This window comes from Bombyx mori, chromosome 21, assembly GCF_030269925.1.
Source record: "Bombyx mori chromosome 21, ASM3026992v2".
NCBI lineage: Eukaryota > Metazoa > Arthropoda > Insecta > Lepidoptera > Bombycidae > Bombyx > Bombyx mori.
In genome coordinates, this window is record NC_085127.1 from 12,725,889 (window position 1) to 12,748,621 (window position 22,733).

At 35.2% G+C, this 22,733-nt stretch overlaps 2 protein-coding genes and 1 long non-coding RNA gene across 3 annotated transcripts in view; 1 reads left to right on the top strand and 2 right to left on the bottom strand.

Annotated features, from left to right (window-relative positions):
• Positions 1–2,881, top strand: part of LOC101744325 (uncharacterized) — a 29,094-nt gene extending 26,213 nt beyond the window's left edge. The window contains exon 4 of the mRNA XM_004927446.5: positions 273–2,881. Coding sequence (XP_004927503.2) covers positions 273–378 — 106 coding nt within the window. The 3' untranslated portion in view covers positions 379–2,881. The remainder of the gene's footprint in view (positions 1–272) is intronic.
• Positions 2,868–21,203, bottom strand: LOC101743786 (survival motor neuron protein). The gene is made up of 7 exons (XM_038018430.1): positions 21,174–21,203; positions 11,398–11,539; positions 10,138–10,299; positions 7,427–7,612; positions 6,648–6,760; positions 5,070–5,218; positions 2,868–2,933 (listed from the first exon to the last, which is right to left on the bottom strand). The coding sequence occupies exons 1-7, from the start codon at positions 21,186–21,188 to the stop codon at positions 2,906–2,908; spliced, it is 795 nt and encodes a 264-aa protein (XP_037874358.1). The 5' UTR covers positions 21,189–21,203; the 3' UTR covers positions 2,868–2,905.
• Positions 17,248–18,355, bottom strand: LOC134200887 (uncharacterized). The gene is made up of 2 exons (XR_009975987.1): positions 18,102–18,355; positions 17,248–18,007 (listed from the first exon to the last, which is right to left on the bottom strand). It is a non-coding gene; the product is annotated as an uncharacterized LOC134200887 (long non-coding RNA).
• Positions 21,204–22,733: the final 1,530 nt, after the last annotated feature.

Sequence of the window (22,733 nt, forward strand, 5' to 3'; positions counted from 1 at the left end):
TGACTCATAATGCTTGTTGTACGTAAACCATTGCTGGGTTTCAATGGATTGGGTGACCCACACGACGAACACAATGCTCACTGAACATGCTAATTAATTTATTCTATTGTCTACAACTTTAGTCACATCCCATTATAATTGAATATACTTAAAGGTACTTTTTTACGTAAGAAAACGATCCTTTGAACGTTTCCAAATTACTTGTTCTTTATACTGCCAAAGCTATCTCTGTTGCCAGTTATTTAAAATCTATTTTACCTTGCTCCTTTCAGACCTCCCACGAGCACTCCTCCAGGCGAAGGCGCAGTCACACCTGGTGTTCCACCGGCCACGATCGACCTTAGTCACGACACGCATGAACTTAGCACATTAGTTTAGAACTTAAGCTATTACACTAGTCTTACTATAGTATGCTGAACTCAAATAAATATTATCTCCTATACTAGATCAGTGTTCTTTGCAGATTTAAAGTAAGAGCTGTGTGCTTAGTGCGAGTTTTTTAACGTTCGAGCGTTTCGCTACGTTTGCCGCTAGGGGCGCTGTTCCAACTGCATACAAATTTGAGTTAACTTTTACGCTATCGAGAACGTTAAAAAACTCGCACCAAACGCATTGGTGACCTTAATAATCTATGAATAGAAATTTAAAAGAACAAAGATCAGCAAATACCTAAATGACGTTAAGTAAATATTGTGGAGTTTTTTTATTTATTGTTTCGATCACCAGGCTACTCCAAAGCTGTAGAAAATCAAGCATACGTTGAAATCTTTTTTCCACTATAACATCGGGTCAATTGTAATTTTGCAACCAAATAGTACAAAAACTACCATTTCGGAAAAAAATCCACAGAGCTTACAACATCGATTACAATCGAAGTTAAATAAGTAGCAACTGTTGGAAGAATTTAAATTATTTATGCTCGTCTCATTTTGTAACCAAATTAGGAAGACGAAGCACGTTTGGCCGATATTATTAAAACGTTGGTGAACCAGCTGAGTGTTGGTGTTTTAATCAGTGTTATAACATTGGCATCAGTTATTGTCATTGTCATATCATCATTCAATCATTGTATTCCTGATTATGAAACTTACTGGCGGCGGTAAGATTTGTCACAAGCGCGCAGTGATGGGTAGGACTGTCCTATCAGATTTCTGCAATTATAAGTTTGAATAGCAATTGGCCCAAAGGTAAAAAGGGCAAAAAGACTTCTTGTCTTCAGGTTTACGACGGACAATAATGTAGTATCTGTTTTTTAAAGCCAGTTACTAAGAACTGGGTTGAAAAGACTAATGGTCAATATAAGACTTCATTAATGTCAACAACATTCATTTTCTAGAAGAAAGTTTTCTGTTTTCTAGTAGTTGTTATTGGCTTTATTCTGTTTTGTTGGTCTCGTTTCTGTATTGTAACAAGACATGAAATTATATTATTATTAACAAAACACAAATTCTTCTCAGTCGTACACTTGAGGGACTTCTCCATCTCTCTCTATCTGTGGCGTTACGTGTACATTCAGTAAGGGAACACTTTGTAGATGACTTAATCAAGTCTGTCCACCTTGTGGATGATCGGCCGCGAGAGCGTTGACCGTCTACTCTTCCTTGAATCACTAAACGTTCCGATGGGCTTTCATTACGAATGATATGTTCAAACATATATTATAAAATACAAATATCAAACTCTGAAAAGTGTTTCGATAAAAAAAAAGCCTTTATATCATTCATAATAAATAGCACTATTTTCGATCCATCATATTTCCTAATACCTATTCTGATGACTTATTATTTACTCAACATTTCCGTATAATATGGCAACATTAGTCAAAATTTTCAGTACCAACTCTTAACCTGTTATAGCATTTAGACAATACAAGCATTGACGGTAGGCAGGGGTTTTGTTATGCCCCTAAAATTACGAATGTCAATGGGACATAGTTCACCATCGGCTAAGTAAGCCCGATACGAGTTAGTGAAAGACAATAAAAAACAGCAAGACTATTATTATCGACTTATTTTCTTTTCGATTCCCTTTTAAATTTAAAACTGTATATTTCGTCTGTAAATATTGTTATAAAATAATATATTCTTACTGAATTAATTGCCATTTTTACGCATAATTTATTGTTAGTTTTTTAAGCGGAGTTCATTTTGTGTCGTGTTTACGTAAAAAAACCATTTGTATTCATTTAAATCGGAGATTCCGAAAGCGCTGTATAATATACAGATTGGCTTTGAATGTAAATTCTAGATTAGACGTGAGTGTAATTCATATTGCGGCCGTCTATTGTTGATAGTTGCAAGACAAAAAAATTTATTCGTCATTTATTATCGAATTGTGATGTAGAGGATTCTGTCCTCTCTGCGTCCTTTTTTTGAATCTACGGTCAGTGACTACAGATATTAATTATCGAGTATTAGTTTTTATGATCAAAGTATCAGAAGTTCAGCGAGCTCTAAATTTCGCAAAATTATATTGTAATTTACACGTAAAATTTGAACATTTCTATTTTAATAATATGATATGAATTTAATAATGTTGATAACTAAACGTGTTCTTTCCCAACTAATGTTTTTATTGTGTGTTTGAAATAACAAAAAGTAACATTTTAAGATAAAACAATAATCGGTAAAAGAAAATACGCATAATATTATCCCACCAAAATAGTAGAAATACTCAACAAGAAAAAAAAAAGCTGGCAACATTACGTAGAATGTACATTTGTAAATAGGCAACAGAGAAACTGGAGGCATGTAGCTTTATTTATTGTATTTTATTTTAAAAAAAGAACAGCATCGACTATTTGATTCACTCACATATAGATAATAATAATATGTATTCTTGTCTTTGAGATTAAAATTAATAAAACATTTTTATGTGAAAAGTGTATTTTAATAAAAGAAACCGTTTACACGTTTTTGTTATTTTCCTTCGACCTGCAAAAATATTAAAAAATTAATAATGTAAATAGAAATACACAAAAAACTGGGTCGATACATATTTTTTCTGAACATACCAATATTTACAGTATTAACTATAAATAGTTTAATGTAATTCATTACATTTAGGGTCGATTCGACCAAACAAGAGTAAATCTTATTCTTAGAATAACTCGTCAGTTAATCGAGAGTAAATCAATTTTACGTTTTACCATCTACAATTCTAAGAATAGTGGGCCTATTCGGGAATTGTTACTATACCGCCGTTTCGCACGGAATAACGGAGCTATTCGTAGAATAAAGTAATGGCGTCAGTCAGTCCAATCATCTGATTTCTGTCATTTCATAAATATTTATTCTGTTTTAATTTCAAGTCAACGCAATGCACTAAATTATTATTAATAGTCTGGCATTGTATAATGCAACGTTTAAACGAAAAAAGATAAAACCACACGACAAAACTTGACAATTCCCTCAAACAAACAACAAATAAAATTAATACGTTTGACAGCTAGATATCTTGTTAATGTATCGAACTGTTTATTTGTTTTTTGGTGTACAATAAAGAATACTCTCTCTCTCTCTATCTTACACTACAGCTACTTTTTCACACTAAAATACGGCAAAATCGAGTTGACCCTTGTATGCTCTTACACTATGCCGTTGTACAACAATATTTATTTGCCGGGTTTTATTTTTGTTTACCATTCACTCTGCTATTCGCGTATTGTTATTCCTAGCGCAAGTATACTCTCGTTTACGTGAAAAAATGCCTATGGATTTACTCGAGATTAAAATCATGGAATAGGTTATTCCTCGTATAGTTACTCGAGTATAAATTTAAGTTTGGTCGAATCCACCCTTATTAAATTTAATATGGACGTGTAATTTGAGATCAAAGTTCCGACTAGTGGTACGCAAACTAGGGGTCGCGACCTCTGTGGGGGCCGCAGGGGTCAGGTTGTTGGGGGTCACAATTCTTATTTTTAGTAAGTTAAGCGGCTCTTAATAGACCACTGCCCGTCTAGGGGTCACCAGAAATTTTCTTTGTACACTTTTAGTCGGAAAAAAAATTGCGCACAACTGACTTAGACCACGCGTGGTAGCAGATGTGGGGGGATGAAGTAATCAAGCCGTCATTGGCATCATGCTCAAACAAATTTATCACCATGATATTAATTTCAGTCGCCACGGTGATTTATTGGATGTAAATCGGTACCCGAGATCTAGGGTCGGATCACACGACATAGAAACAGAGAGTATCCGGGCTGGTTGAATGCGTAACATTTAATATTTAGTTTCAGTCATGTGATCAATATTCTGCAATGTATGTTGGCTGTTAATAGTCATTGTTTAAAACCACGTCGATTGCAATTTTACTTTTATATTGCTTTAAATCGGTTATTGTTGTTGTAGTCGTAGGGTATCGCGCTGGTACATAGGGCCCTCACAAATTGTTCTACTTGACCCGGTTTTTCTTCTTGCTTATATCGGTGAAAGATATTAACAACGTAAATTTCACCATTCATCTTGACACATCCTTATTTTTCTTCTTTCTCCCTACCTATTCTGATAGCCTTGAGAGGCTATTTCAGCTTCACCTTAGCGTGTAGGTGAGCTCTCGGGGCTCAAACCGGGAGTGTTGCTAACACTGACCCTGGCAAGAGCAGTGCTTCGCAGAATCTACCACCAGATCAGAAGCACTGAGAAGATTTGGCGAGAAACTCAGTGGGCTGTGTCTATGGGTTAATTTACTCGTCGAGCCCGTCGTCGCGAGCGACGGGTATTGGCGAGGACAGTGGTACTTGTGGTACCTAAAAGCACCGTTAATAGATTGGGAGGATCAGCAATGACGTGTTTTGGGTGACGCCAACTGTTTACCATTCGGTCCACAGGGTCGAGTATGTAATTACCGGCGGCCACGACAAGAGGGTTTTGGTGTCGTGCCGCCTTCTCAAAGTGGCTCAACGCTTGAGACATGAGTACTGACGCCCGCCCCTTCAAGTCGGAACGCATAACTGCTTAGCGACAGAAATAGACAGGGCCGTGGTACCTACACGTAGACGAAACGTTCTAACAACCGTTTTTTTTTTGCAACATAACCCTAAAATCTATGGCACGAGGAGCGGTTACCTTTTCATTCCCTGGTAGAGGCCGGTGTAGTAGCCGCTCATGTACCAGCTCAGGAGCATCGAGGAGATCGCTTGCTGTTCCGAGTCCGTGTTGTCGCTTGTGAAGTTCATCGGGGGCGGAGGAGGGATGGGCATCTCCATCCCGCCCAGCTGTGGAAACGTTACGCGCATTGTCAACATAAACTTACGTACGAAGTTTTTTTTTATTTATTTTTTGACGTGACTACGTCTTATAATTCGATGGAGCCGGCTGCACGCACGCAAAAACATGACTCATGCGGCGTTACCTCGCTCTGAGGCGATGTGAGCGATGCATCCGCGTGGACAGCTGCTATACAATAATACATTTACATGTTTTCGTCAAGTATGAAGTTTAGTGAAAAGTGAATGTGGTGTCAATTGTTTATAGCAACGATAATTGCGATAATTGAAAAATGAAATAATTCCATCAGTATTTTCTTATGACGTTGTCACGTTCAACTATCGTCAGTAAACTGACTTTACAGACAACCGATTTTTTTTAATTGCTCAGATACGTGGACAAGCTCACAGCCCACCTGGCGTTAAGTGATTACTGGAGCCCATAGACATCTACAACGTAAATGCGCCACTCACCTTGAGATATAAGTTCTAAGGTCTCAGTATAGTTACAACGGCTGCCCCACCCTTCAAACGGAACCGCATTACTGCTTCACGGCAGAAATAGGCCGTTCTAGTTTATTAGGTTTTTCTTCCATTTATACAGATGAGCATACATCGTGAGCGTCAGCAATGCCAGGGACAGAGCCAAGCCGCTACCTACCGTTCAATACTCTCCACAAGCCTCGTTTGAAGAAGGACATGTCATAGCGCTCGGGAAGCACCGTGGATGTGTTTTTGGGAAAACCGATCCGAATGTGCTACTGGCGAAGTTTCGAATTCTATTTTTATTTTTTATTGCGTACATGGATGGACGAGCTCACGGCCCACCTGGTGTAAGTTTTTGCTTCACGTATTAATATATAGATATAGGTCGCTTAAACTAAATAGCCTCTCGATATGATCGGAAACACGACCCTCTGAGAAGATCCGGCGAGAAACTCAGTGGGCTGTGTCTGTGAGTTAATTTCCACGACGAACCCCACGTCGCATTTGAGGGGTTCGATGAGGGCGGTGACCGGTTCTTGAAATGCCTAAAAGCACCAATAGTGGATCGGGAGGATCCGAAATGACATATTTTGGTCGACGTCAACTATTTACTGTTCGGACCGCAGGATCGAGTATGAACTTTAGATCGACTAGGGACCCGCCCTCGCTTCGCTTCGGAAACTGTAATTTATTATTGATTTCTCCACTATTTAATGGATGTTATTATACATATAAACCTTCCTCTTCAATCACTCTATCTATTAAAAAAAACCGCATCAAAATCCGTTGCGTAGTTTTAAAGATTTAAGCATACATAGGGATATAGGGACAGAGAAAGCGACTTTGTTTTATACTATGTAGTGATAGTGATGTGATTCAACGTTACAGAAATTCTTGAACACATATAAGGAGAAAACGGTAGACTAATCCTGGATATTATTAAAACACTTACGTTTCTCAACGCTGCCATGTTAGGCATCGGTATTTCTGGTAATTCAAATCCAATGTTCCTACATTTTTTCACGGATTTCTTCTTCTTCGTTGGTTTTCTTGGAGTAGATCTATCTGTAAAGATCATTTACCATTTCTTTAAACAAATATTGAACATATTTATTTATTTACTATGCATGCATCGCAAAAGTTTAGATTCATTTTTTTTCCCTACCTAAGCTGGTAGCCTAGAGAGGCTATTCCAGCGTAACCGTAACTAGTAGGTGAGCTCACGGGGCTCAAACCTGACGACGTTGCTAACACGAACCCTAGCAAGGGCCGCGCTTCGCAGAATCTACCACCGGATCGGAAACGCGACCCACTGAGAAGATTCGGCGAGAAACTCAGTGGGCTGTGTTTGCGAGTTCATTTACTCGCCGAGCCCTTCGTCGCAAGCGACGGGTTCGACGAGAACGATGACCGGTGCTTGAAGTACCTAGAAGCACCGTTAGTGGATCGGGAGGATCCGAGATGACGTGGTTTAGATTCCATTATCTGATGCTGACAGCAGCAGAATGCACCACATACCCCAAGATAGAAATCTAAATTGTGTAGTCTAAAGGCTGCTCCAACCCTTCAAGCCAAAATCCATGTTTACTTCATGGCAGAACTAGAGAGGATAGCCTGATCACCACTACCTCCTCACAATAAATTCCTCACGGCTTTTGCTGTTAAGTCCAAATGATAACAATTAAGACCACATGCTGCTAACTTAAATTAAAGTTTAAAAAAGGTAATCACCTGTACTCTCTGGACTGTGTACACCCCTGTCACTTCCAAACTGCATTCGATCAAGATCCGGAGACTGACTTCCAAAGCCATCGTCACCATTATCCTGCAGCGCTTCTTCTATTTGACGGGTCCTCTCCTCATTTCCCAGACTTGGTTTTAGCGCGTTTAATGGCACTAACTCTGAATTTTCATAACCTTAAAAATAGAGATACTTTTAGGAATTGAAAGTGTAATGTATTAGTGAGGGTAATTGTTCTCCTTTTGATAAAAGGATTGCTAAGTGCGGGTTGTATAAACACAAACACACAATGAACTGATTTGTTACCCAACACATGTGCTATTATTAAATAATAACTTGTACTGGTGGTAGAACCGCTTGTGAGTCCGCGCGGGTAAGTACCACCATCCCGCCTATTTCTGCCGTGAAGCAGTAATGCGTTTCGGTTTGAAGGGTGGGGCAACCGTTGTAACTATACTTGAGACCTTAGAACTTAATATCTCAAGGTGGGTGGCGCATTTACGTTGTAGATGTCTATGGGCTCCAGTAACCACTTAAGACCGTGAGCTCTGAGCCCATCCAACCATCTAATAAAATAAAATAAAGAAATTTTCAATCCAGTTTTCCATTTTCCATTTTTTTTTATGATATCAACATCTACATTATAAAAAGATGACAGTTACAGACAGAATAGGTATTTATTTCCTTTTATAGGTTCGTAATTCTCTTCATCATAATTTAATTTCTAACTTAAGATTATTAATACATAAATATTGAAACAGCAGTACCTAATATGTTTGAATATTGTAGAAAAATTATCAAAATAGATTAAGGGCAACTATACAAGAGTATATAATAAGCCAGAATTTTCTTAAGTTCTTTTCTTTACTTTTGCTTGTTCATTCTTATCTCCAGGGCTAATGTAACGTTTTTTTACAGGTTTTGTTACATCTATTTTTTACAGGTTGAGATGAGTTCTATCAGAATGTAAGTTTTTTTGTAAAAATCAAATTTGGGAATCATTGTCATTTGAAACTTTTTTGAGGTTTAAATCACACAACAAGTTTTGGCGAAATATTCTATATGCGATATAGTATGAATCCTGGGAAATGTTTTCACCCACAACATTTAAAATGTATTACAAGCAGGTGAAATCATTACAAAAATCAGCAAAGAATAACTACTGGCATTGCTGAAGTCCACGGGCGACGGTATCTACTCACTATCAGGTGGGCTGTATGCTCGTCTGCCTACAAGGGCAATAAAAAAAAAACCTGTGGCTTGTTGCGGAGCGAAATCTATAAAATACTTTACTTCTCACATCAGTTCTACGAGTTGTAATTGCAGTCCCTTATAGTGGCTACAGGCTCTCACTAACATCCGGCATAATCTGAATTTCCTTGCTTATTTAATCCTTATATATGAGTCGACTATTATCAAAGGCGGCAATCTGACTTTTGGACAATGATTGGTAAATCAGAAAAACGAATTATTGACTTTGTATTCCATTGGCAGTCAGAAAACTCTTCGGAACGACATCTTAGATAAATAACAGGTTAACTATTAACCTTTATTTAATGCAGGTTTTGAACCGTATTCTTTGAAGGAGACGATTATATTCAAATAAATCTGTATTGACATATCAATAAAAAAATTTTGTCCAAATGTACAGATTGCCGCCTTTGATAATAGACGACTCATATATACTAATATTATAAAGAGGAAAGATTTGTTTGTTTGTTTGTTTCGAATAAGCTCCGAAACTACTGGACCGATTTGAAAAATTCTTTTTCCATTAGAAGCCGACATTGTCCCTGATGAACATAGGCTACTTTTTTTAAATTTTTTTTATTTTTTTTTTTTGTTTCATGTGTGTTTTAATGTTTCCGAAGCGAAGCGAGGGCGGGTTGCTAGTCCTTATATATACAATGTAGGCATGGTCGTTGCGCAACGTAAATGGTTATTGAAACTATCTATAGACAAAATTGCAATTAGCTAGTTTCGCTGTACTGCAATAACCTGCTAACATCTACTACCTCAATCACGTCACCGATCACGAACACGAATCACACAACGTTCGGCAATATTCGTTTAACCGCTCGGTCGGCAGCTATCGCGACACGCAGCCCTACCATCGGTTCGATTGAAATAGACAATCATCATTTTGTCTCTGTCACGCACACGACTGAGATGCATTTGACCTTTGACTTTTGAACTCTTAAAATAAGATTTAAAAAATTTAATTGTGAGTGCAAGTAGATGTCGAATTTTGTGGCCTTGAACCAGTTATTCACGAGTAGCGTGTTTAGCGACGCGTCGCTAAGTTTTAAGTTTAATTGCCAATTGAATAGTTAAAAATATAAAGTGTATACATAGTTGTTTAATTAATATAGATTAAGTTTATAGACCTTGTTAAAATCTATTATAAAGTACGATACGAACTCTTTAAAGAAGTAATGCTAACATATCCTATCCCTAAAGATAAATTACAAATAAAGTCGAACCTAATTACTGAAATATTAATCGCGATGCTAGCTGGTTCGTGTGCACATTAGTTTTCTACTAAACAAAACCCGCTATTACTCGCTACTGAAATAGCGCGTTTCAAAAGCTGCTATTGACATTTGATAGCTAGTTTCGTTTCGCTAACCGAAAATGCCGCTACAGCCCACCGCTAATACAATGTTATTAGAGTAGCTGATGGTACATTTAAAATTCTCACCTAAAAATCTCACAACACATTCAGTATCACTTATGACCCTCAAGATAAAAGCTTCATATTCAAGTCCATCCCCTTCATAAACGGCCCGACAAGGCATGCCAGCTTTCCATTCAGTTTCTTTCTTATTTGAAGACGTAGGGCGGGATTTGCCTTTGAGTTTACCTGTAATTATTTTATATCAAGATATGATTACTTAGTTTTCTTAGAAAAGTGCTTCAAGATCTACTTAATGATGATATTGAATATATAATTGAATGTTGTGTTTAAGATGCCTATTAATTTTTCACTATTTAATGTAACTGCAGGCAGATCACGGTGGTGAATAAAAACAGGAGAAATAATGTCTTTGACTGAAAAACCAGTACTATGTTTAAAATAGTTTTTTTTTTAAAATGATTTTTAACTTTTGAAGACCTCCATTTTATATTTGTATGATAGTTTCATTATAAAATAAAACATTTAATAAAACTTTATTGAATTTCATTTAATTATTATTTTCCATTATTGAAAACAGTCTCACAATCTACCAAGTCTGTCCATCATTAATAACTCTCAATATATGTATTTTTTAATGAAATAGCCCCTGGGTATTGAAACACTTAGGTCCTGATCTTGATTTCTATCTCTTGAGGATTATTGCAAATTTTGTACTAATTTTACTGATTGTTTTGTTTTTTGGCTTTCTGCCCCATTTTATATATTTAGAAGATAATTAAAAATTAATTTAAAATTAATTAGATAAACAATTATTCTGTATCAATACCAAATAAATAATATTCTGTATAAATACCTAATAGCTAGCAACTCACTTCTTTATCATAAGATTAACTTAGTACTAAATACTCATAGTTGGGGTAACAACAAATAGAAGATCTTCCAGCTAGTGGGTAAAATTGCTCAGTACACCAATGGTCCAAATATTATTGTTTGAAACTTGTTTATACCAATAATGTAAAAAGGTAACCAATAAAGGTAAAGGTAACCAATATGTAAGAAAAAAATAATAAACCTAAAAACTTGTATATCAAATGTATCTCGAAAATGTTGTTGGCGAGGTTCAGGCGTCATAGCTACCTGTTACACATTTATTTACTATATATACAAATACATTCCACATATTTTACAATAAACTTGTTAAAGTTAACAAATTGCATGTGACTGTGCAGCTATGTTATGTTGGCAACTGCCAAGCTGCGGCAAAATAGTTGCATCTTAAATTATTATTAATAGATAGCTTGCGGTAAGTATTAAATATGATACCTTTGTTACCATGCTCTGTATTAGTAGACATTGCTACTCTCTTTGCGACTTCAGCGTTTGCCATTTTCAGTGCTTTGTCGTACGCATCATTCAATTTCTTGTCGTCCCACACATCTTCCTCTTCTTCTTCTTCAGTTTCAGACTGAAATCAAACAGTAAAATCGGTTGTTATTTTAAAGGTAGGTAAGTAAAAATTTATATTTTAGAATATGATACTCGCTATATTCATTCCCCTAACGTACAAAATTTCGCTTTTAGACATTTTGATGTGGATTGTAAATTAGATACTCTTTTAAGTATTTTTTTGTATTTAAATTTTCTTTTAGCTAGAATTTTGTTTCTAATGTAAATTGAAAATTATGCTTTGACACTTGATGTTACAGAGACTTGACAGTGAGTTCTATTTTCCAACAGTAAAGGCAGAGATATCACAACGTACAGCTTAATCTTTTGTAAATTTTTTTTAAATCTTCAATTTTACGCCATTTACGACATCATAGGATCTTAGACTTGACATTTGATGAAGACGAATAATTGTTTGTTTGTTATGTATGTACATTGGACAGGCAAAGAGAAACTAGACGATTTATCTAAATTTTTTACAACAAAGGTCGAAAACAGAACTGCTGGGAAACTGTGGAATTATAAACATATCTATAATTTAATGTAATCGGATCATGTGAAGCGAGAACACAGTAAGTGTTGAACAAGATTATATGAGATGATTTCTCAAGAAATTGTGGGAAATGAAGTTAATGAAATTTTTTACAGTACACGAGACGTTCAGTGACTTTGTTTCATTTTTTCAAACATTCTCCATAACAGGTTTTTCACCATTTCGCTCCGAAACTTTTTTTTCCTAAAACAGAGTATCCATGGAAAGTTTGATTTTTCATGTCCTTGACACTTGCAATGTAATCGTAAGACACCCATTGTGTTGGCGACATGGAGTTAATAAGTACCTACAACAGTAACTCTATGGTTGGCGATTTCACGTGTTTGTATGTGACAGGCAAATATTAAAACTACTTTCTAGTAAGAGGTTTGTTGAGTATGCGGTGTGTGCGACAAAAAAGTATTTTTTGTTTCAACAAGACAAACATTAATATTATTTTTCGAATGTTCCCTTCATTTGCGCTAAAAGTGTGACAAAGTCCATGTAGGTACGGGTAAAAGGGACAAAATAGGGCTATTTCTTTTAATTTCGTTGATTGAGAAGCTTGAAACTTTCTAGCTTTTTCTGCCATAAGTCTTACCGTCTGATAATGATTTCAACTTAACACTTCTGGTTGTTTCTCAGAAGAACGGATTTAAGTGTAGGACAGACAGATGGACGGACGAACAGCAAAGAAATTATGTTAGAGTCCATTTTACTCTTTTGGAACAGAACTCTAAAAAATATATTTTCGTTGAACATTATTTATGGCAATACTGTTTATTTTTTTACTCAAGATTTGTGTCGCATCCATTACTTGCTCACCTTTGTACGGACATTATTACCCGATACATCACTAGATAAAATATTTCAGTAACGCTCTTCGCGACCGTCATTATTCAAGCTGCATTATCATAGCGTCGTTTACATCATTGAAATATTCTCAAGAGGGTCCCTATGTCGTTACGAGAACCACAGTAATGATGTGTTTGATAGTCGATCATCACTCCAACCATTGAATGGAAGAAAAATAGCATGGATACATTGTTGTGAAAAATTTAGATAGGCTGATTTTTTTCTATTTTCGTGTGTTGTATTTATCGATTTTGCACCAAAGTCAATGATTATAAGATGGGACCTCCGTTTCGAACAGATATGTTAAAAATATTTATATATATTTTAGTAACGTCTGAAAATAGAGCTGCCATAAAATCAATAGAGATAATTTAGGAGGTATCTAAGGCAGATAATTAAACATTAAGTGTTGGTGTGTGACGAAAAAAGGAAGAAATACAGAAAGGCATAACTAAACTAGCCAGATTTATGTGAGGTATAAATATAACACTTGTTGTAGAACTGGGAGTTAGAACTAACGTATTAAAGTGGGTGGCGGCATTTACGTCTATCTATAGGCTATAGTAACTATTTCACATCACACGAGCCGAGAGCTTGTCCATTCATCTACGTAAATAATAATATGCAAATAAAAAACATTCAAATTGGCCAATGGCACCGCTCACACTGAAACAAAAGTTTCTGTTACTGAAATAAGATTATTAAACTACACCAATACAGGGATTTCGAATCCTAATATTTAGTCTCCAACCAGAAATCCGTTTACCGGTGATCAGGGTCACCGACCATTAAATCTAAGAAGTGATTGAAAATTTAGAGAAAAGATCTATCCGATGATTTACAAGCGAAGCAAATTATCCCTTAGAAATAACCCACAGACACAGCCCACTGAGTTTCTCGCCGGATCTTCTCAGTGGGTCGCGTTTCCGATCCGGTGGTAGATTCTACGAAGCACGGCGCTTGCGAGGGTTCGTGTTAGTAATATCGTCCGGTTTTAGCCCCGTGAGCTCACCTACTAGCCCGGTGATGCTGATATTGTCTTTCTAGACCATCAGCATAGATAAAAAAAAAATAGAAAAGAAAGTGCTTCAAATAAAAGCACAAAACATTTATTTAAAACATTTTGTGCTCCTTAACGAATTAGTATGAGAGAAAATTTTCAAATTTCACGTCACATAAACAATACTATAACTAAATTATTTCCAGTGAAATAGCCTGTCTGTAAGAAGAGTGTCCAATTTGTTGCGGGAGCTTCGCTGCCGCCGGACGCTCCCCTTTCCAATGAAGATTTGCCTACAACTATAGGTTGCTTATTAATACGGCAATGGAATTCTAAAAATAGCTAAACTAAATTAGAATGACTATTTTTAGACAGAAGGGTCGTATTTCATCTACTACTCTCTGAAACAACGTCAGTATTTAAGGCAGAGGTTATATTACGTACGTTTTCTAATTGAGCGCAAGGGAATGTTTCATATCACATTCTCTAAATTCGTGGCAAAATGTCTTTTAATAAGGCACGCAGGTGTTCGTTTAGGGGTAATGAACTCAACTGAGTCGGTCTGTATAAAATTCGAAACTTAAAAAGGTTTTTTTTTCTTAATGACGTATTGTTGTAATGCAATATTCTCATTTGAGGGATCGGATGATCGATTCTTATTGGATAAGACACCCTAGTCTCAAACGACGTTTCTATGTGAAACGTGATTCAAATCCTTGTAGGACACTTGCGGTTTACTTTCTAAGCAAAATAAATGTGTATGTACGTCGTGTAATAACATCGAACCCATATATTTGACACGTTCGTAAATTTTTTTGCGCTAGTCCAATAAGCTTTTCGTAAAATAATGTTTTTGTTCCGGTCACACGACAGCATCTGTGGTAAGATAATAGAATAAAAATACCGGATGATGTAGGCTTTACTTCCCTGACACACATATTATTATGGTTTATGAGTATAGCCCGATATTTTTACTTCTGTCCGTTCACGAATCAAATTTAGTTCAGGGACAAGGTTCAAATATTGACCAGTGAAGTATTAGATCGAACAGAATCGAATTGAAACAGAACGCCAGCATGCCAATTCATACCTAACACGCATGAATCAATGAAAGGCTATCACCTTGTCTATGGGTATTGTGAATTTTTCTATGTTTTACACGCATTGGAAACTAGACATAAATTACTATAATCCTCTAATTCACATCGTAAAGATGTCACAATTATACTACGTTGTATATAAAGCAGCTCCCAGGGATGCGAACGAACGTATAAAATAAAGATTTTTTGCACTTTGTCATCAACAATTGGCACACAAAACCAGACAAAATCAAGACTTTACTAAAACCTGTGAATGTACTTTAATTGACAGGTCGATGATTCCATTAAAGAGGAAATAGATATCTTTCGGTCAATCAACTGATCAAAAGCTCGGTTTGAAAATCTATAAGCTTTGCACAGAAGAATAACTGGAAGTGTGGCATTTACATAAGACCCGACCGGGAGATTGCTTATCTGGGTAGGTCGGGAAGTGTTGTAGTAGGTACAGTTATGTGATGGTTTTCTAAAAGCCGGAAGAATAATTGTGTGTGACATCATTCTTTTTTAATATTAGTATTATTAACGGATAGGGAACGTGTTAATAAAATTGCATGCTATCTGATTGCATGGCAGATTGTAAATGCGCGGGAACGTAGCATCATTTGTGCTGCAACAACGAGTTGGTTTTATGCTGGAACCACACTGCGTTATGCGCTATTCGTTATATGACTACGCCGTATTCGCCAAAATATATGTTAAGCGCGCAAGCAAGAAACATGCCATCCACACTTCGAACTTGTGCGCTGAATTATGCCAAATAAGGCAAATATGTGTTGTTTGCGTGGAGCGATGGACGTGTTGAGAGTTGCCGCAATTTATTATTTCCTAAATGTTTCTTACCAATACTTGTTGTACAAAGTTACTAAAAGGCCGAAAAGAAAACGCTGGTGGATGATTACAAGTCACAAGACACGTCGATACACGATCGTCACAAGCGAGCGAATGACTCACCGAACTGTGGGCAGTCGATGCGCATATTCGCCTTATTCGTGTCCTTTGAAGTGTGTCAAAAAGCCGATAAGTCGACGGATACGCGTATTTGCTATTCGTCCTTATGTGTTATGCGTACGAATAAAGCGAATATTAGCGAATATACTCTCCACACTTCGCCGTATGCGCGTGAATAGCTCGCATAACGAATAGCGAATAGCGCAGTGTGGTTGTGGTTCCGGAATTAAGCTGGGGTAAACGTTCAACGATATAATTGAAAAGTCGATCTCAAGTCTATTCTCACAGACTAATGATAATACTTTCATTTTAGAAATTACGAATAATTCGGATTATAATTTGATTTAAAAAATTTAAACAGTTATCCAGTCAGTAAATATTGGTTGCGATGTAAGCTTATAGTAATAAAAGTATTTTATATTCATTGGTCCTTGATCTGTGTGGAAAGGAGACGGAAAATCGTGGGCCAAAAATGTAATAACTTGGAATGTAGTCTAAAAAATTTGTCATATTTTTTTATATAAGAATATAAAAAATCACCTCAATCCTCTTTCTGGGACCGGAGAAAAATGAGAAAGTTAGTTTTTGTCGGTATAACGGTGTGATCGATTTAATTAATCGATTACAGGATTATAAAAAGAAAAACATTGCACTAGGTAATTAATGCAAAGTAATTAAATGAGCGATTTATACTTGTTGTATACAAGTGCGGTATGCGCCGGATTTAATTGCGATAACATAACATAAATGAAGAAAAAGTCTATTATTACTTAGCAAAGTAATATGATTATCGATTTCAAATCGATTAAAATCGATTGTATTTTTGATGACAGCTTTGACAGTAAGCTGACATGACGTTTGTTCATAGATTATACAATTATTTTTTGGCGCTTGTTGGTTTTTTCTGCTCTACTCGTTTTGTATCTTCGACGCATTTTGAGTGTGTATCTATCGGGCTGTTTTTATATTTTCAATGATCACTGCTTTATTATTACGGATTCCAACTCTGCCAGCCTTGTACGACAATTGCTTCTACACTGGACACCGAAGATCGCTCACACGTTTGACTTGAAATTGTTGCATTGGATACTGTTGAAATTATGGATCGCTGTGTGAATTGTGGGATAGCAATTCCATATTCCATACCTGACATATATCATTGACTAGCGACCCGCCCTCGCTTCGCTTCGGAAACATTAAAACACACATGAAACCAAAAAAAAAAAAAAGTGTGTGTGTCCGCTCCGACGCACGACTGGAGTTTACTGGATATAAAAAATTAAACGAAACAATACGAGAAATAGTTCTATATTACGACAACACGATACACTACAGATTATTAACAAATTAACGAGACACAAAACAAACGACTAACAAATATATGAAAATACAATAATGAGAGAAACGCGCGATCAGTACGAGGCTTTGTGGCGGACTGCCGGCGCAGCAGCCCGGCGTCACCTGCGATAACGCATTTCGTGTGACATGCGCAATCAGGCGCATAACGCATTTCGTGTGACATGCTAGTACGATTTTGGTCCCCATAATTTTCATACCCCGGGCCTATATATGTAAATCGATTCTAAAGGAGTAAACTCCAATAAATAAATAAAAAATTAAAAAAAGTAGCCTATGTTCATCAGGGACAATGTCAGCTTCTAATGGAAAAAGAATTTTTCAAATCGGTCCAGTAGTTTCGGAGCCTATTCGAAACAAACAAATCTTTCCTCTTTATAATATTAGTATAGATATTCATTCATAATATGACATTTAAAAGATTATCCAATGGATATAATAAACATTTACTTATGCTTAAATAAGTTATTATTCAGCTCTTTTAAAGAGATTGTAACATAACCTAACTTTTACTAAATCTTTATTAACTCGGCTCTCAGATTGAGAAAACTTTTATAATTTTCAGCAAGGTACTGATAAATCTGAATCTATTAATTCATATTAGTTTCATCACGTTACATTCGGGCCCAAAAATGTATGTAATCGTTTCAGTCTCCTTTAAAGGACAATGCCCATTTTCTATGGGCGTTTGGGCCCCTAAAAAAAGTTGTCGGGTGATGATGATTTTAACTTAATTTGATAGACAAAGAAATATCGTTTCATATTCAGAAAACGATTTTTATATTCTCACCCAGGTTTAAGAGAAATCTGTTTTTTTCTGCAGCTTAAATTAAGTTGATAATTGTTTTCTTCGAAATCAATAATCGCTCTCATCATTATTTACAGTATTAAATAAGTTAATTGTGGTTAATGTTGCTAGAAATAAGCCTTTACGTACATTTTATTATTATTATATCCTCATAATTATAATAAAATGAAATGAAATCCGGAAGCCGGCAACGATATTGTTGTTGTTGTTTTTAAATTCGCCAACAAGCAGGCAAAGAGCGTGGCCTATACAGCCTAGTCTGTCATAGTTATATTTTTTATATATTTTTTATGTTAATAAAAATCCGGTGTATTTCTTTTTATTGCTTTTTGGGAGTTTTGACGTCAACTTGATGAATAGCACATTGAGTGAGCGTGAATTTCTGCTGACCTTTTATCTTGAAAAAAAAAACAGTCACTGCTATGTTAGCCACAGTTTTATTTTAATGCCTCAATAATCGTGAACAACGATTATTGACATTTAATACACAAAACAACACCCAATTTGTATATTATACATCACAATAAGCTATTAAAAAAACATAAAATAAAACTTCAAGTGACGCTTCACTCGGGTTGCTGCCAAAACTCTCTGATCATATATAATAAGAATAGAGTAATGGTAGGCCATTGAGATTTTTACTAATGGAATCATTAATATCTAAAAATATTAAATAATTCATGGTTTTAAGTAATAATTATTATTACAATACATAAATATTGAATTGAACAACAATAAACTAAAAAGTCTGTGAATTATAACCATTAGCAATTTTTTTAATTTGTTGTTCAAGTCACAGACAACTCTTTCGTTTGTCAGCATATAAGTTTACTATAAGGCTGTATGGGCTAATTTTCCCTTTGTCTATTGGCGAATTTAAAAACTATGGCACTCAGTTTTGGGATGTTATCAAATAAGTAATTTATTTTTTTGTAAAACAATGCCAGGGTGAAAGAAATGTTGATACATAAACTAAACAACATGAAAAAATAAAGCATAGTTTTTCAAGTACAAATAGTTTTGTCATGAAGTTGGCCCACTTTTGGGCATTGTCCTTTAATGGATGTCTTGAAGTCGGTGTAAATCGTCGAGTCCTACATCAAAATTTCTGTTGGACAACTTTAGTATGTTCACTATTTGTGATATTCATTGAACTATACCTGGATACTGCCTTTAGATGTATATTTTTCTACCTGAGTCGTCTTCTACTTTGCTTTCGGAGCGACTCTAACGAACTCTGAGGCCAGAAGTTTGAGACTTCTGTGCTTAGCATAGATTACGTTAAAGAATTGTTGTCAAATCAGAATAGTTGATGTCAAATAAGAGTATTCTTTGCTGTTGTATTGGCGTAAAGATTTGTAAAAACAAATAAGTTTACAGTTAATGTGTACAAAATTTAAAAAATAAATTAGTCTCATTGATTCTTGTTAGCCTGTCTGCTTTTAACAGATATATGTAAAATATACTAATAGACGATCAGCTGTATGAAATTAAAGAGAGGATACGATATAAATAAAATTTGGGCTCCAAAAAAACAAATCTGTATTAAAATATCCTACATGATATTTAAAATATTAATTTAAGTTAAAGTTATCTAGACTTATTTATAAAACTCTAATTATGTACTGATTTAAGTTTAAAGTTTGTAATCGAAATAAAAGAAGCCATATAATAAAAAAATAAGAAACGAAACAAAAATGGAAATAAATATTGAGAACATAAAAAACGAATCTTCTAAACTTAGTTCAAACCTGGAAAATGTGCACAACAGAGTAACACCTAATATAATAATCGAAGATAAATTACAAATTGACACAACCCTGGTCAGTGAAAAAATTAAAAATGACTTATACTTGAATTTAGAAGAAATGGATACTGAAACTTTAAAAGAAACAACCCTGAAAACCCAAGATGATCAAAAAGAAAAATTTAAAAATGAACACACAGAATCTTCAATACACAAAGAGATAAATGAAACTGTTCAGTCAGGAAACCGAGATTATACAAATCGACCGTTAAAACGATATAGGAATAGGGTTTCTCGGCGTTGGAAAAGACTTAGAAAAGATATCCCAGGGGCAAAAAACACAGCAGACTTTAAAAGAGCAAAAGAAAACACTTTTTATGACAGCTCTTCAGATGAAAGCAGCGAGGAATATTCATTAACTGTATCCAAAATACCAAGTACATGGACATATTTAGAAATAAAAAATTATATTCAAAAAGAGGTAAGCTAGTTTGTATAATTCTTTTGTAGTTAAATGGTCCTTCTGATGGGATTTGTTCCCATTACTTTTGGACTTCAGCAATGCCAGGGACATTCTTAACAACATATCACCACAGGTCCTTGTATTAAATCTTAAATCATATTTTCATACGGAAGGTTTTATTATTGTTTCACCAACCACCATTGAGTAGTACTTACATTGTGTAGTACTCATTCAAATTACATAATTGTATGTAAAGAATAATATTGATCAGTCTGATTTTGTAGTCTATCAGAGTTTCAGTTCTAAGAGCACTGATTGTTGTTTTACACAGAGGGCAAATTACAGGATTAGCAAACAAAATCGACATCTGCAAAAATAAATTTCATACTTTCAGTGTGGTCCCGTTGAAGACCTAACACTACTAAAAGATCAAGGAGGGCATGGATCTATTCGACTTACATACCAAGATGAGAAAGATTGTAAATATGCAATGGAAATTTTACAGAATAAAATAATAGAAGGAAATAAACTTGAAGTTGTAATGGAAGGTAAGTACTTCTTATTTACATTAGTTATTTGACAAATTTGAATATAATTGTTCATGTGTCCGCACTAGGCATTATTAAATATACCTCAATAACTTCACAATCAAACTGTTAGTTCTGTGCATATAACTTCCCAACAGCTGTCGAAAGCTTTTTATTCATTTCTTTTAATTATTACCATCCTCTTCTAATCCTTCACTATGTGAATTTTACCATACCAAATCTCACAGTGCCATGTGTGCAATATACTATACTATAAAAGAGGTAGGAACATTAAACATAATTGATATTATAATTACCATTGTAATCATCATCTCCCTAAAGTCATTCGCTGGTCTTTGGCATGCAAGTCATCGCTACACCTGTTTGGAGGGTCTCCAACTTTAACCTACACATATTCATTACTTATTGATATAGATTAGTGTATTGTGGTTAATGTGAAATAAAAACTCTTCATTTTAATTGACAGGCAACACAATATTTTAATTGATAACGCTAAACTTGGTCAATAACAACTTTAAAAAACTCATTGAAAATGTACCTGTTTTATCTTTGCTTATTTCTGAACACATAAATTCTTGTTCACAGTTAGTTCTATCAGCGATCCAACTTCAGAAACAGAAAATAGAATGTAAGTTTAATCTTTTGTTATCTTTATCCTGATCCAATATGATTGAGTCTTTGTTTTGTGTCAAGTTCTTTTTGGAGTGTTTCAACCTGAGTAGCTTCACATTCATATGGTTGTCAGTAGGATTCTATTCTCCCTCTGATGTTGTTTCGGAGAAGTTGTATTTCCTTAATATAAAAAAAAACATTCTTGCTAGATGCTTCTAGTTTTGACTAATTCAAGCAACAGGCATGTACTAAAAACTATGTTTGTCAGTGTGGGAAGCCCGCTGGTTAGTTTCCTTCCAATAGATTCTACATGTACTCAATAATATTTCAAATTTTCATGTTCATAGCAGCAAATAAATATATTTTTCCTTTCAATCTTTATGTAGTTTATATTTTTTTTTATTTAACTGAATCCCGAGTTTTTTTTATTCGCCATGAGTGCGGGTAGATAAACAGTCACCCGTGTTCGTGGCGCTTCTGTCACGTCGAAGCATCTAGAACTCATAAGGATTGAAATCCAGGGCCCCAAATCCAGTATGGGCCGATACAGGTTGTTGCATCACAATATTAGTCATCTCAACCTTCAAAGCTGTGTTTTTATAAAATAAATTATAGGTCATGGATAAACTCCTTAGATCTGTGGGAAAATGACGAAGAAGGTCTGTACGGATTGAAACCGGAGTTCCTCAAGTTTCTTGGCATAACACCCCCCATAGACAAATGGGTGCATGTGACTAATGTAAGTATGAGAATGATGAACCAAATTGAATATTCAGCAACAGCTAATTATTTTCAATATGTGTTCAGTTATTATAGTCTTTAATTGAGTAGCATCATGTACGGTGTGATTTTGATTAAGAACTGATGATAACAGTTGTTTTTAGACCTTTCCCAGTAGCAGGCCATCCTACTACATTTCTGAAAAGCGTTATGTTTACACCTATACAATGTTAATATAATACAATAATAATTTGCTTTCATACTTCATAATCACATCAGCGCAAATGTCGCTGTCGTTTCTCAGTTTTTTTTTAAAATTGCACTCCTTTTTTACCTAAGAGGATTTATGAAAATAAATCAACCTGTTGAAGGGAAGGAGATAGCTAGAATTTTTTTAAAATACCTTTATATTTTTCGTCAACCTCATCTCATCTTAAAACCTTATTCCGTTTCGCATTAGCATCTTCAAACGAGTAACTAACTTGAGAGATTTTCGAAAAAAGTTCAGACTTTTTAAGCTATTG

Bases quoted from the DNA above. Each gene is read 5' to 3' on its own strand.
- LOC101743786 (XM_038018430.1), bottom strand. The intron at 7,613-10,137 runs GTGAGAATTTTA...TCTATTTTTAAG, and splicing joins ATGTGTTGTGAGATTTTTAG to GTTATGAAAATTCAGAGTTA. The intron at 6,761-7,426 runs GTGATTACCTTT...TGATCTTTACAG, and splicing joins ACACAGTCCAGAGAGTACAG to ATAGATCTACTCCAAGAAAA.